Raw genomic sequence first — 15,995 nt, forward strand, 5'->3', positions numbered from 1 at the left:
GTTAAAACCTTGTGATTGGAAGCTCTGCCCAAAACCTTAAAGTCCTTCCTTTTATTCAAAATACAACTTTTTATAAAGAACTCCACGCTTTAATATCTGGTCATCTCCCTGCCATGAAAATCAAAATTATACCCACAAACCCAATGAATATCGGTAGCCTTTTCAGCTTCAAGGACCGTTTGGATCCATTGATGACCTCATGTGTTATTTACAAATTTACTTGTCCTCAATGTAATCGAGGAACCTATATTGGATCGACACATAGGTTACTTAAGGTCCGAATCGACAGTCATAGAGCTGTCAGCTATAGAACTGGCACTAAGCTTTCGAATTCCGAATTTTCCAACATAAGGGATCATACTGATAAATGTAGGTATTCTATTCAGTACAAGGACTTTAAGGTTTTGGGCAGAGCTTCCAATCACAAGGTTTAAAAAATTAATGAATCTTTGTTTATTAAAAAACTGGTCCCCTCACTGAACACCCATGCCACGTCTACACCTCTTTACCTCTCGTGAACTGTTTACGTTTTTTGTTAGTCCTTCCTCTTGTCTTCACACTCAACGGTTGGTCCTTATTTGTGTTTTTAACTGTGATTGTTTTATTGTACTTTGCATTGTGTATTTTAATATTGTAGCTTAATTTTATTGTACATAATTAGATGATGTTACTTTTTAGCTTGAAAATGAGGCCTGCTGGTTGGCTTCGAAACGTTGCAACTTAATAAATATGAGTTCCTTGACCTGTTGGTGTGCTTCCCCTGCCTTCATTGTATAGTTGGGTTTAGAGAAACCTCCGCCTGTTGAATATATATATATATATATATATATATATATATATATATATATATTACTATATATATATATATATATAAATATATATATATATATATATATATTTATATATATATATATATATATATATATATATATATATATATATATATATATATATATATATATGAGAATGCTGTAGATTATATATGGATATGTGTTAGGGAAGGGTAGGGATAATGCAACAAAAAATCTGTTGCACTGCATCCTTCAGGTTAGTGCATCAGACTCACCCTGGCAACAAACGCAATCGTTTCCTAGGCAATGTTCTGGATATGGTACGCCAAAGCAACTTGTTGCCAAGGCAGAATCTTTCACACATGTGCCACGGTCGCCACCACATGCATCTAATTCGATACAAACATTGGGATCTGAAATGACAGATAGCAATGATATTACTAATATAAATGATAGATGCAAAGATAATATGCACAAGAATGTTGCCAAGGAACTACTTTCACAGATTAGGAAGAACATTTATGTATAAGAGTTGATGAGAATTTATCTATTGCACGGATGAAGTTAAGATTTTATCATAGGATGCTTGCTCTTGCATAATAAACTATCTCAAGGTGAATCCCCTTTGAAAAGGACAAAGTTTAATCCATTGGCAGGTGATACGAAAATAGGTTTGCATTAAGAGTAGCAAAGAGTAAAGATTTTTTTAATAGAATATCTGACCTTTGGATAGAATTAGAAAGAAATTATCGTTAACATGGAGCCACCTACTGGGAAACAACAGGAACAGGTTGCTGTACCATCACACCCATCGTCATACTGGGTTCCACTGCATACATGACCACTAGTGGTGTCGAAGCAGTAACCGCCGTTGGTCTGACAGATGGGTTTTGGTGTACAAACTGTGGATGAATGAAGTGTGAAATGAATCATTTAATTTCCATCAATTGTATTACGCTATTGACACTCTGCTGTTTTTTTTATATATCCTTTAATTTTACAATTAATTTGACTTTAGGGTGAATGCTTTAAATAGAATTTCGATACATCATTGAATTTAACAATAATGTAACTGAGTACAGAATAATAATAATAATAATAATAATAATAATAATAATAATAATAATAATAATAATAATAATAATAATAATAATAATAATAATAATAATAATAATAATAATATCCTTTATTTCAGCTCAGGGCCATATACATGGAATATACAAAATACAGACAGTAACAAACTCAATCTAGATACATGAGACTACATGATTAAAAAAAAAATGATTAATCGGCACTTATCCACAAAATAGCTGAGGTAGCATAAAAGATAGTAATCATAATACTGGTTATAACAATAATAATAATGGTGGAAAAAATGCATTGAGTTATAACAGTTAGTGCACAGATTATGTAACTTAAATTTCAAGTAGAGAACTTGGGTGGTTACAGTAGTCAGGTCCAGAGGGCTAAATACGAAAATTGAATGTAAAAAAACTTTAACTTGATATTAATCACAGTAATAAAGTAAAATTAAAATATCAGTAATAAATATAATAATAACAAAATCTGCAGATGTCATCTTGCCAATACAGAGATTAAGTCCTTTAGGCGACAAAGGCCTAATTTTCCCATCTTTCCCACAATTTAGATCTTGCTTTACTCCTTAGGATGCTTTGCATGAGCGAGTTGTTGCTGTTTCTCACTCGGGTTACCAGACTGGACATTGTTCGCCTAACAATGATTTTTAAATTGTCCAGGTGGTTTTCTATGTACATCCGTGTGGTGGAGTGGTAGCGGGGAGTGTTTGTGAGGCGTCTCAGAATGTCATTGTGCACAACAGTGATGCGTCTCATGGTCTCTCGGGTATAGTTCGTCCAGAGGGAACACCCATAGATACTGTAGCAGTACGAGCGGAAGAGCAGCAGTTTCACGTCTCGGTGACAGAAGGCAAACCTCCTTGCAATCATGTTGCCAGTTGTACATATTTTACGACACCTCTGTTCAATGTCTGCCGTATCTTTTAGGTCGTCGGTGATAATGTGACCCAAATACAGGAATTCATGCACAAATTACAGTTGATGGTTTCCGAGGAAAATTTGCGGCTCTGCAATATGCTTAAGTGATCTCGGGAGCAGCGACATGCACTGGGTCTTGGTTTCGTTGTAGATTATATCAAATTCCTCTGCATATTGGCGGCAAGTGTCGATGAGTCATTGGCGACCTTGCACTGATGGGGAAATCAGAACCATACTGTCGGCGTAACAGAGGTTGTTTATAGTTGTTTCATTGACAGTGCATCCAATTGGGAGTGAGTTCAGTTTGACGTTCAAGGTATCTGTGTACGTATTAAACAGGTATGGAGAGAGAATGACCCCTTGCCGAAGCCCATTTAGGGAGCCGAAGGAGTATGATAATATGTTACCCCATTTGACACAGAATTGCTGTATGGGGAACCAGCAATGTAAAATGCCAATTAGATATAGGGGTGTGCCCCTTTTATGCAGCTTCAGGAAGAGCTTCAGGTAGTTTACTCTGTTAAATGTTTTTCTCACATCTACAAAACAAAGGAAAACAGGAGAGGCTGATGATAGGTAGTAATTTAGCAATTTTTTCAGTATGTAGATGCAGGTGTCGGTTGAGTGGTTTGCTTTAAACCCGAACTGGTTGTCAGAGGTGTTTAGAAAAGGGCGAAGTCTCACTAGAAGAACAGACTCAAGTATCTTCGATGCAATCGTTGTGATTACAATCGGCCGGTAGTTGCCAAGGTCAGCTGTATCCTTTAGCTTGTTTTTGATTAATGGTATCAAGTGAGCTAAGAGTAGGGAGTCTGGAAGAAACCGGTGAATTATGCACGCATTGAATAGGGCAGCTAGCAAAATGTAAATTGTTGGATGGCAGAATTTGAAAGCCTCTGCAGGAAGACCATCACAGCCGGGCGTTTTATTATTAGGTAGGTTGTTTATGGCATTGCTGATGTTACCTGGTGCAATACGGTCTGCAAAATGAAATTGAATGTTGTCAGTAAGGACGTTATCTACATCCCTTCGGGAATCTTGATCATTTATGCAATTCAGGATATTGTTGAAGTGATCACCCCACATACTTGCAATAGCTTTGTCCCCGACTGCTTCCCCTACTCTCTGTGATAGCTTTTTAGTTTTGGGATTTAAGGACTGGATATCTTTCCAAAGATGAGGATAATCACCAGATTCTAAGTTTCTAGACATTGCATCGGCTCTTAGTTGTTTATCATTTAACCTTGCAGTGCTTAAGAACAAGTTTGAATTGCACTCTCGCCTGTCTCATTAGTAATGCAGTGTGCTCTTCCCTGGGGCTACCATTTTGCCTCCACAGTAAAAACATTTCTAGTGAGTATGTATACAGATCTTTAATTAATTCATTCCATCCAGGCATATTACGAGAATTACCTTGACGAAATCTATAGGCAGTCCTGCCTGAAGCAAGCATAGCAGAGATTTTGTTTGAATGGAATTCAATCAGATCCCTCCTGTGGTGGTCATTTCTACAATTTGTGTTAGTACAAAGTAAGGCGTCTGCAGGTTGAACTATTGCCTGTAACCTGATTTCCGTGGTCGCCCTAAAGAATCTGGTCTTCACTTGGTTTTTAAAATCACAGTTTACCGCTGGTGGGCTGTCAGTTGGGGGGTTCACAACAGGGAGGGATGGGGTACTAAATGACACCTGTAATGGGATGTGATCGTAACCCGTTGCAAGATCATAGTGAGTGAATATTGCAGGTCATAATAGAATCATGAAGTTGTGGAGATGTGATGCAGTGGTCCAGCCAGGAGGTTGTAATTGCATCCGCTCTATTATGCACATATGAATAGGAGGAGGGAGGGAGGAGCATTACATCACTAATTTGGAGAGCAAGATTTTGACTGAAGCAAGTAAGTTAATTATAAAATTGTTTTGTGGTGTGAGAATTAAGGTCCCGATTATACAAATGTGATCAGCAGGAGAATCATGAATAATACTGTGTAACTGAGCTAGGATCATGCAGTAATGATCAAATTTATTGTTATTTTCCCATGGCATATAAACATTAATTATTAGGATTTTAGAGTTCCCTACTGTCACTTGAAGCCCCAGCAATCTGTCACTCCTGTAGGTCATCACTTTTATCATATTGTCTAACGATTTGAGCCACAGGAAAGAAAGGCCCCCTTTTCGGGCGACCAGCTATAATTTGATCTGTAACTTGCATCGATGAAGTCGAGAAGGTTCTGAAGTCTTCAGGAATTGAATCGCAGATGGCAAGGTCATGTGGCCAGAGGAGCGTTTCTTGCAATGCAATGATGCCTTTGAAGTTTTTGCAGAACATATTTAGGACGGGAATGTTCTGCTTGAGGGCAAAACTATTCCAAGAGATAATGTTTAATGTATCCATGGCTACTCACGAAGATGGGAGATGAATGCGTTAATCATTTGGGTGGATGGGGGGTAAGCCAGGGGGAGTGGGCAGTCACTCGCCATGGGGGGTTGGCTGGCACTTGCGGTGGAAATGACCCTAGTTATAGTGTCAGTAAGTTCCCCTGGGGGTGGTTGGTCCCGGATTAGGTTATATCTTGAAACTAATATATTAGGACCAAAATTCTCGCCTTTAAGAAAAGAACGTCGAGGTGTTGAAATAGGCAGGTAATCCTGTAAGCCACTTTATGTTTACTTCTGCATGGGAGTTCGTGAGAGATGAGTAGGTCAGAGCCAGTAAGAAAATTGACTCTCTCCACTATGGCGTCTAGCGTCACCGATGAGCACAAATTGTGAATTACTATGTGCAATCTATTCTCAGGTGTCGGGCGAGGTGAAACATGAATGTTGGGCTCCGGTCCAGTGGCCAAACGAGAGGTTCTTCTCTTCTTTTCTTTTGCTTGTTTTTGTATCTGCCAGCCGCCAGAACCCCTCATGATCACTCTCATCTGCATCTACGATGGCGGGATGGGGGGGGGGGGGGTGTGAGAATTAAGGTCCCGATTATACAAATGTGATCAGCAGGAGAATCATGAATAATACTGTGTAAACTGAGCTAGGATCATGCAGTAATGATCAAATTTATTGTTATTTTCCCATGGCATATAAACATTAATTATTAGGATTTTAGAGTTCCCTACTGTCACTTGAAGCCCCAGCAATCTGTCACTCCTGTAGGTCATCACTTTTATCATATTGTCTAACGATTTGAGCCACAGGAAAGAAAGGCCCCCTTTTCGGGCGACCAGCTATAATTTGATCTGTAACTTGCATCGATGAAGTCGAGAAGGTTCTGAAGTCTTCAGGAATTGAATCGCAGATGGCAAGGTCATGTGGCCAGAGGAGCGTTCTTGCAATGCAATGATGCCTTTGAAGTTTTTTGCAGAAACATATTTAGGACGGGAATGTTCTGCTTGAGGGCAAAACTATTCCAAGAGATAATTGTTTAATGTATCCATGGCTACTCACGAAGATGGGAGATGAATGCGTTAATCATTTGGGTGGATGGGGGGTAAGCCAGGGGGAGTGGGCAGTCACTCGCCATGGGGGGTTGGCTGGCACTTGCGGTGGAAATGACCCTAGTTATAGTGTCAGTAAGTTCCCCTGGGGGTGGTTGGTCCCGGATTAGGTTATATCTTGAAACTAATATATATTAGGACCAAAATTCTCGCTTTAAGAAAAGAACGTCGAGGTGTTGAAATAGGCAGGTAATCTGTAAGCCACTTTATGTTTACTTCTGCATGGGAGTTCGTGAGAGATGAGTAGGTCAGAGCCAGTAAGAAAATTGACTCTCTCCACTATGGCGTCTAGCGTCACCGATGAGCACAAATTGTGAATTACTATGTGCAATCTATTCTCAGGTGTCGGGCGAGGTGAAACATGAATGTTGGGCTCCGGTCCAGTGGCCAAACGAGAGGTTCTCTTCTTCTGCTTGTTTGTATCTGCCAGCCGCCAGACCCCTCATGATCACTCTCATCTGCATCTACGATGGCGGGATGGGGGGGGGGGGGGGTGAGATAGGGTGGGGAGGATCACGAGGGCTGGTAATCATCACCGGAGATCTATCTTCCACCGGAGGCACTGGGGAGGGAGAAGAGGTAGGGAGACCAACAGTCCCCTCAGAACAGTCTAGAGGTGATGGTAGCACTTCAGTGCTGCTGGGAGGCGAGGAAAAACTGGATGCCGCATTCATAGGATTCTGGTGGCTATCTGTGTGATTTTCTATCGATCCCTGCACTCCTTTGATCGCATCCCAGATCTGTGTGAGATTATTTGTTTCCACCGTTTTAAGACTGTCTAGGGATTCCTGTAGTCATTTGATCACGTCCCAGATTCTTGATAATTTATCATTTGTCTCCTCGATTTTTTTCGAGTTTTTTCCAATTATTTCTGAGAGAGATTTTGCTATTTGGCAGGCATTTTCTGCCGAGTGGTACACCACAGGTAGGCTTAGGTCAGCAGGCCCCTTAGGAGGCAGATTGTAAGGGTCATCGGCGTAGATTTCCACCGAGCAGGTCCTGAACCACTTAGTGATATATGATATTTTCTTATGAGAGGACAAGTTCTTCACAGATTGCTCCTTGAGAATGCTCTCTGGTATCAGATCTTAGCATTTCGTATATGAAATGTTGATTTCCTCATCGGAGAAGGCATCACTGACAGATTGTATAGCGGACTCGACGTCGGAACGGTTCGATTGGTATTGTATAAAGTAAACACAATTGTTCGTGAGTGCGGAACTTGTGTGTGGGGCACAGGTACCGGTAGGTGCCAGGGTCACTTGCGCAACGGTTGGAGGTTGATCGGATGACATTTTTGTGGTAAGGGAAGGGTCAAGCACTAACACATACACTGCATTCTTTTAACCATTTCCCAGGACCAATAGGCCTCGAGTAGCTGTGATTTGAAAGATTTCTAAGTTACTGATGGGAGCAGAAAGAATATTAGTATATTTGGAATTGCACAACACTCTCCGGCTTACACGCCAGGTATTGCGTGGAGACACTATTAACACATTGCTTACTATAAGAGGTATAATCACCAAGGGCGAAAAACCCCTCTTTTCTGTGAAGAAACGTGAGAGACCTCCATAACGTCCGCCCCCACACATTTCTCGGTTTTGGAAGGTTAATCATTTTTGTAATTAAGCTGTATTTCAAAATTGAAAGGAGGTAAAGAAGTGTTTGATTTGAAAGATACTACTTTGTACATATTTCAGCAGTACAAACGGTGCTTTTTAATTTTGCCTCATACCTATTTTTCAATTATATGTATGTGACTTTTACTAAGGTCTAGCCATATAGTTCTAGAGATGCATATGACATTCAAGCATGGCAGTGATCTTTATTTGATTATTTGAAAAATTGTAATACTTATTTTCTTAATTTATCATGAATAAATGATGAAATAGAAAACTGATTAATTAATACTAAAAGTAAGACACAATTAGCTTTGAAGGCATTGTAAAATTTAAAATCGTTAGCCGAGGCGTATTTATTTTTAGATATCTTCTTGTAGGAGAATTCTTTATATGAAATGAGCATACAAAAGTAAGTAGGTGCATATGAAAAATTTGTATGACTATATTATTCGATAGAAAATTAGACATACGTGTTTGTGCAGAATTTCCTTTATAATCAAAGACACTGTTCACATTCATTGTTTCTTTGTTTTGTAAGTTCGTATTCATTGAATAATTGTTATGTTTTGTAACTCACCCCCTGGCTTGCAACAGGCACAATCAGTGCCAAGGCAGTCGGTTGAGTCAACCTCTCCAACACAAGTATTCCATTCGTCTGGTTTCATGCATGTTCCACCAGCACTTTCACAGGCGGGTAATTCAATACAGAGGGAAGTATCTGAAAAGATAAATATTAATTAAACAACAATAGATGTGCACAAATTGATAGTGAACTTTTGAAATGCTGTGTAGAAGATAAATATGGTATAACTAGACTTATACAGATCCCAATTTTTATAGTTTATATTTCAGTTTTATCACGTTACTTTTGAGAGTGATAGACAAATTTTGTTTGAGATATGACAAGAAAATATAGAAGATGAAAAAGATATATTACTGGGAAATCAGTATTTTAAAAGATGTTGAGTTCTCAAAAAGTAGTATAAGAACATTGTAGAGCATGAGGGATTGGAATTTCAGCTGTAAAGAAATGTATGCCTTAGTTAAGTAACCTACCATTAATACAACAGTGACAGGTTGTTTCACTGCATCCTTCTTGGTAGATATTGCCTGAGCACGAGTAGGCACTCTGGCTGTAGTAGCAGAAGCCTCCGTTGTCAGAACACTGGGTATTAGGTGTGCAATCTGAGAGTTGGAGAGAATCGAAAAAGATATTTAAGTTTAAACTAATTTCATATTATTTTATACTGTATACTTAATCTTCGACCTTAGTATTAGTACAATTTGTTGGGATATAATCATTATAAAAAATACTGCGACTTTCAAATATTGACTGTATATAAAAGTGTACTTATAATATATATATATATATATATATATATATATATATATATATATATATATATATATATATATATATATATATATGTATATATATATATGAGAATGCTGTAGATTACATATGGATATGTGTTAGCGAAGGGTAGGGATAATGCAACAAAAATCTTGTTGCACTGCATCCTTCAGGTTATTGCATCAGACTCACCCTGGCAACAAACGCAATCGTTTCCTAGGCAATGTTCTGGATATGGTACGCCAAAGCAACTTGTTGCCAAGGCAGAATCTTTCACACATGTGCCACGGTCGCCACCACATGCATCTAATTCGATACAAACATTGGGATCTGAAATGACAGATAGCAATGATATTACTAATATAAATGATAGATGCAAAGATAATATGCACAAGAATGTTGCCAAGGAACTATTTCACAGATTAGGAAGAACATTTATGTATAAGAGTTGATGAGAATTTATCTATTGCACGGATGAAGTTAAGATTTTATCATAGGATGCTTGCTCTTGCATAATAAACTATCTCAAGGTGAATCCCCTTTGAAAAGGACAAAGTTTAATCCATTGGCAGGTGATACGAAAATAGGTTTGCATTAAGAGTAGCAAAGAGTAAAGATTTTTTTAATAGAATATCTGACCTTTGGATAGAATTAGAAAGAAATTATCGTTAACATGGAGCCACCTACCTGGGAAACAACAGGAACAGGTTGCTGTACCATCACACCCATCGTCATACTGGGTTCCACTGCATACATGACCACTAGTGGTGTCGAAGCAGTAACCGCCGTTGGTCTGACAGATGGGTTTTGGTGTACAAACTGTGGATGAATGAAGTGTGAAATGAATCATTTAATTTCCATCAATTGTATTACGCTATTGACACTCTGCTGTTTTTTTTATATATCCTTTAATTTACAATTAATTTGACTTTAGGGTGAATGCTTTAAAGAATTTCGATACATCATTGAATTTAACAATAATGTAACTGAGTACAGAATAATAATAATAATAATAATAATAATAATAATAATAATAATAATAATAATAATAATAATAATAATAATAATAATAATAATAATAATAATAATAATAATATCCTTTATTTCAGCTCAGGGCCATATACATGGAATATACAAAATACAGACAGTAACATACTCAATCTAGATACATGAGACTACATGATAAAAAAAAATGATTAATCGGCACTTATCCACAAAATAGCTGAGGTAGCATAAAAGATAGTAATCATAATACTGGTTATAACAATAATAATAATGGTGGAAAAAATGCATTGAGTTATAACAGTTAGTGCACAGATTATGTAACTTAAATTTCAAGTAGAGAACTTGGGTGGTTACAGTAGTCAGGTCCAGAGGGCTAAATACGAAAATTGAATGTAAAAAAACTTTAACTGATATTAATCACAGTAATAAAGTAAAATTAAAATATCAGTAATAAATATAATAATAACAAAATCTGCAGATGTCATCTTGCCAATACAGAGATTAAGTCCTTTAGGGGACAAAGGCCTAATTTTCCCATCTTTCCCACAATTTAGATCTTGCTTTACTCCTTAGGATGCTTTGCATGAGCGAGTTGTTGCTGTTTCTCACTCGGGTTACCAGACTGGACATTGTTCGCCTAACAATGATTTTTAAATTGTCCAGGTGGTTTTCTATGTACATCCGTGTGGTGGAGTGGTAGCGGGGAGTGTTTGTGAGGCGTCTCAGAATGTCATTGTGCACAACAGTGATGCGTCTCATGGTCTCTCGAGGTATAGTTCGTCCAGAGGGAACACCATAGATACTGTAGCAGTACGAGCGGAAGAGCAGCAGTTTCACGTCTCGGTGACAGAAGGCAAACCTCCTTGCAATCATGTTGCCAGTTTGTACATATTTTACGACACCTCTGTTCAATGTCTGCCGTATCTTTTAGGTCGTCGGTGATAATGTGACCCAAATACAGGAATTCATGCACAAATTCCAGTTGATGGTTTCCGAGGAAAATTTGCGGCTCTGCAATATGCTTAAGTGATCTCGGGAGCAGCGACATGCACTGGGTCTTGGTTTCGTTGTAGATTATATCAAATTCCTCTGGCGATATTGGCGGCAAGTGTGCGATGAGTCATTGGCGACCTTGCACTGATGGGGAAAATTCAGAACCATACTGTCGGCGTAACAGAGGTTGTTTATAGTTGTTTCATTGACAGTGCATCCAATTGGGAGTGAGTTCAGTTTGACGTTCAAGGTATCTGTGTACGTATTAAACAGGTATGGAGAGAGAATGACCCCTTGCCGAAGCCCATTTAGGGAGCCGAAGGAGTATGATAATATGTTACCCCATTTGACACAGAATTGCTGTATGGGGAACCAGCAATGTAAAATGCCAATTAGATATAGGGGTGTGCCCCTTTTATGCAGCTTCAGGAAGAGCTTCAGGTAGTTTACTCTGTTAAATGTTTTTCTCACATCTACAAAACAAAGGAAAACAGGAGAGGCTGATGATAGGTAGTAGTTTAGCAATTTTTTCAGTATGTAGATGCAGGTGTCGGTTGAGTGGTTTGCTTTAAACCCGAACTGGTTGTCAGAGGTGTTTAGAAAAGGGCGAAGTCTCACTAGAAGAACAGACTCAAGTATCTTCGATGCAATCGTTGTGATTACAATCGGCCGGTAGTTGCCAAGGTCAGCTGCATCCTTTAGCTTGTTTTTGATTAATGGTATCAAGTGAACTAAGAGTAGGGAGTCTGGAAGAAACCGGTGAATTATGCACGCATTGAATAGGGCAGCTAGCAAAATGTAAATTGTTGGATGGCAGAATTTGAAAGCCTCTGCAGGAAGACCATCACAGCCGGGCGATTTATTATTAGGTAGGTTGTTTATGGCATTGCTGATGTTACCTGGTGTAATACGGTCTGCAAAATGAAATTGAATGTTGTCAGTAAGGACGTTATCTACATCCCTTCGGGAATCTTGATCATTTATGCAATTCAGGATATGTTGAAGTGATCACCCCACAATACTTGCAATAGCTTTGTCCCCGACTGCTTCCCCTACTCTCTGTGATAGCTTTTTAGTTTTGGGATTTAAGGACTGGATATCTTTCCAAAGATGAGGATAATCACCAGATTCTAAGTTTCTAGACATTGCATCGGCTCTTAGTTGTTTATCATTTAACCTTGCAGTGCTTAAGAACAAGTTTGAATTGCACTCTCGCCTGTCTCATTAGTAATGCACTGTGCTCTTCCCTGGGGCTACCATTTTGCCTCCACAGTAAAAACATTTCTAGTGAGTATGTATACAGATCTTTAATTAATTCATTCCATCCAGGCATATTACGAGAATTACCTTGACGAAATCTATAGGCAGTCCTGCCTGAAGCAAGCATAGCAGAGATTTTGTTTGAATGGAATTCAATCAGATCCCTCCTGTGGTGGTCATTTCTACAATTTGTGTTAGTACAAAGTAAGGCGTCTGCCGGTTGAACTATTGCCTGTAACCTGATTTCCGTGGTCGCCCTAAAGAATCTGGTCTTCACTGGGTTTTTAAAATCACAGTTTACCGCTGGTGGGCTGTCAGTTGGGGGGTTCACAGCAGGGAGGGATGGGGTACTAAATGACACCTGTAATGGGATGTGATCGTAACCCGTTGCAAGATCATAGTGAGTGAATATTGCAGTCATAATAGAATCATGAAGTTGTGGAGATGTGATGCAGTGGTCCAGCCGAGGAGGTTGTAATTGCATCCGCTATTATGCACATATGAATAGGAGGAGGGAGGGAGGAGCATTACATCACTAATTTGGAGAGCAAGATTTTGACTGAAGCAAGTAAGTTAATTATAAAATTGTTTTGTGGTGTGAGAATTAAGGTCCCGATTATACAAATGTGATCAGCAGGAGAATCATGAATAATACTGTATAACTGCCCTAGGATCATACAGTAATGATCAAATTTATTGTTATTTTCCCATGGCATATAAACATTAATTATTAGGATTTTAGAGTTCCCTACTGTCACTTGAAGCCCCAGCAATCTGTCACTCCTGTAGGTCATCACTTTTATCATATTGTCTAACGATTTGAGCCATAGGGAAGAAAGGGCCCCTTTCGGGCGACCAGCTATAATTTGATCTGTAACTTGCATTGATGAAGTCGGGAAGGTTCTGAAGTCTTCATGAATTGAATCGCAGATGGCAAGGTCATGTGGCCAGAGGAGCGTTTCTTGCAATGCAATGATGCCTTTGAAGTTTTTGCAGAAAATATTTAGGACGGGAATGTTCTGCTTGAGGGCAAAACTATTCCAAGAGATAATGTTTAATGTATCCATGGCTACTGACGAAGATGGGAGATGAATGCGCTAATCATTTTGGGTTTGGGTGGATGGGGGTAAGCCAGGGGGAGTGGGCAGTTCACTCGGCCATGGGGGGTTGGCTGGCACTTGCCCCCGGTGGAAATTTGACCCTTAGTTATAGTGTCAGTAAGTTCCCCTGGGGGTGGTTGGTCCCGGATTAGGTTATATCTTGAAACTAATATATTAGGACCAAAATTCTCGCCTTTAAGAAAAGAACGTCGAGGTGTTGAAATAGGCAGGTAATCCTGTAAGCCACTTTATGTTTACTTCTGCATGGGAGTTCGTGAGAGATGAGTAGGTCAGAGCCAGTAAGAAAATTGACTCTCTCCACTATGGCGTCTAGCGTCACCGATGAGCACATATTGTGAATTACTATGTGACATCTATTCTCAGGTGTCGGGCGAGGTGAAACATGAATGTTGGGCTCCGGTCCAGTGGCCAAACGAGAGGTTCTTCTCTTCTTTCTGCTTGTTTGTATCTGCCAGCCGCCAGACCCCTCATGATCACTCTCATCTGCATCTGCGATGGCGGGATGGGGGGGGGAGGGGGGGGGGGGGGGGGGGGAGGTGAGATAGGGTGGGGAGGATCACGAGGGCTGGTAATCATCACCGGAGATCTATCTTCCACCGGAGGCACTGGGGAGGGAGAAGAGGTAGGGAGACCAACAGTCCCCTCAGAACAGTCTAGAGGTGATGGTAGCACTTCAGTGCTGCTGGGAGGCGAGGAAAAACTGGATGCCGCATTCATAGGATTCTGGTGGCTATCTGTGAGATTTTCTATCGATCCCTGCACTCCTTTGATCGCATCCCAGATCTGTGTGAGATTATTTGTTTCCACCGTTTTAAGACTGTCTAGGGATTCCTGTAGTCATTTGATCACGTCCCAGATTCTTGATAATTTATCATTTGTCTCCTCGATTTTTTCCGAGTTTTTAGCAATTATTTCTGAGAGAGATTTTGCTGTTTGGAAGGCATTTTCTGCCGTGTGGTACACTGCAGGTAGGCTTAGGTCAGCAGGCCCCTTTGGAGGCAGAATGTAAGGGTCATTGGCGTAGATTTCCACCGAGCAGGTCCTTAGCCACTTAGCGATATATGACATTTCTTATGAGAGGACAAGTTCTTCACAGATCGCTCCTTGAAAATGCTCTCTGGTATCAGATCTTAGCATTTCGTATATGCAATGTTGATTTCCTCATCGGAGAAGGCATCACTGACAGATTGTATAGCGGACTCGACGTCGGAACGGTTCGATTGGTATTGTATAAAGTAAAGACAATTGTTCGTGAGTACGGAACTTGTGTGTGGAGCACAGGTACCGGTAGGTGCCAGGGTCACTTGCGCAACGGTTGGAGGTTGGTCGGATGACATTTTTGTGGTAAGGGAAGGGTCAAGCACTAACACATACACTGCATTCTTTTACCTATTTCCCAGGACCAATAGGCCTCGAGTAGCTGTGATTTGAAAGATTTCTAAGTTACTGATTGGAGCAGACAGTTTTCTATTTCATCATTTATTCATGATAAATTAAGAAAATAAGTATTACAATTTTTCAAATAATCAAATAAAGATCACTGCCATGCTTGAATGTCATATGCATCTCTAGAACTATATGGCTAGACCTTAGTAAAAGTCACATACATATAATTGAAAAATAGGTATCAGGCAAAATTAAAAAGCACTGTTTGTACTGCTGAAATATGTACAAAGTAGTATCTTTCAAATCAAACACTTCTTTACCTCCTTTCAATTTTGAAATACAGCTTAATTACGAAAATGATTAACCTTCCAAAACCGAGAAATGTGTGGGGGCGGACGTTTTGGAGGTCTCTCGCGTTTCTTCACAGAAAAGAGGGGTTTTTCGCCCTTGGTGATTATACCTCTTATAGTAAGCAATGTGTTAATAGTGTCTCCACGCAATACCTGGCGTGTAAGCCGGAGAGTGTTGTGCAATTGCAAATATACTAATATACTAATTGCACAACACTCTCCGGCTTACACGCCAGGTATTGCGTGGAGACGCTATTAACACATTGCTTACTATAAGAGGTATAATCACCAAGGGCGAAAAACCCCTCTTTTCTGTGAAGAAACGCGAGAGACCTCCAAAACGTCCGCCCCCACACATTTCTCGGTTTTGGAAGGTTAATCATTTTCGTAATTAAGCTGTATTTCAAAATTGAAAGGAGGTAAAGAAGTGTTTGATTTGAAAGATACTACTTTGTACATATTTCAGCAGTACAAACAGTGCTTTTTAATTTTGCCTGATACCTATTTTTCAATTATATGTATGTGACTTTTACTAAGGTCTAGCCATATAGTTCTAGAGATGCATATGACATTCAAGCATGGCAGTGATCTTTATTTGATTAT

The 15,995-nt window shown here is 39.5% G+C and overlaps 1 protein-coding gene across 1 annotated transcript in view; it reads right to left on the reverse strand.

The window, feature by feature from the left end:
• Nucleotides 1-15,995, reverse strand: part of LOC135215613 (neurogenic locus Notch protein-like) — a 32,244-nt gene that overhangs the window by 7,580 nt on the left and 8,669 nt on the right. The window contains exons 8-13 of the mRNA XM_064250514.1: nt 9,965-10,096; nt 9,470-9,607; nt 8,980-9,108; nt 8,501-8,641; nt 1,562-1,693; nt 1,067-1,204 (exon numbers count right to left, since the gene is read on the reverse strand). Coding sequence (XP_064106584.1) covers nt 1,067-1,204; nt 1,562-1,693; nt 8,501-8,641; nt 8,980-9,108; nt 9,470-9,607; nt 9,965-10,096 — 810 coding nt within the window. The remainder of the gene's footprint in view (nt 1-1,066; nt 1,205-1,561; nt 1,694-8,500; nt 8,642-8,979; nt 9,109-9,469; nt 9,608-9,964; nt 10,097-15,995) is intronic.

Source organism: Macrobrachium nipponense, chromosome 5 (genome assembly GCF_015104395.2).
Source record: "Macrobrachium nipponense isolate FS-2020 chromosome 5, ASM1510439v2, whole genome shotgun sequence".
In the NCBI taxonomy this organism is placed as follows: domain Eukaryota; kingdom Metazoa; phylum Arthropoda; class Malacostraca; order Decapoda; family Palaemonidae; genus Macrobrachium; species Macrobrachium nipponense.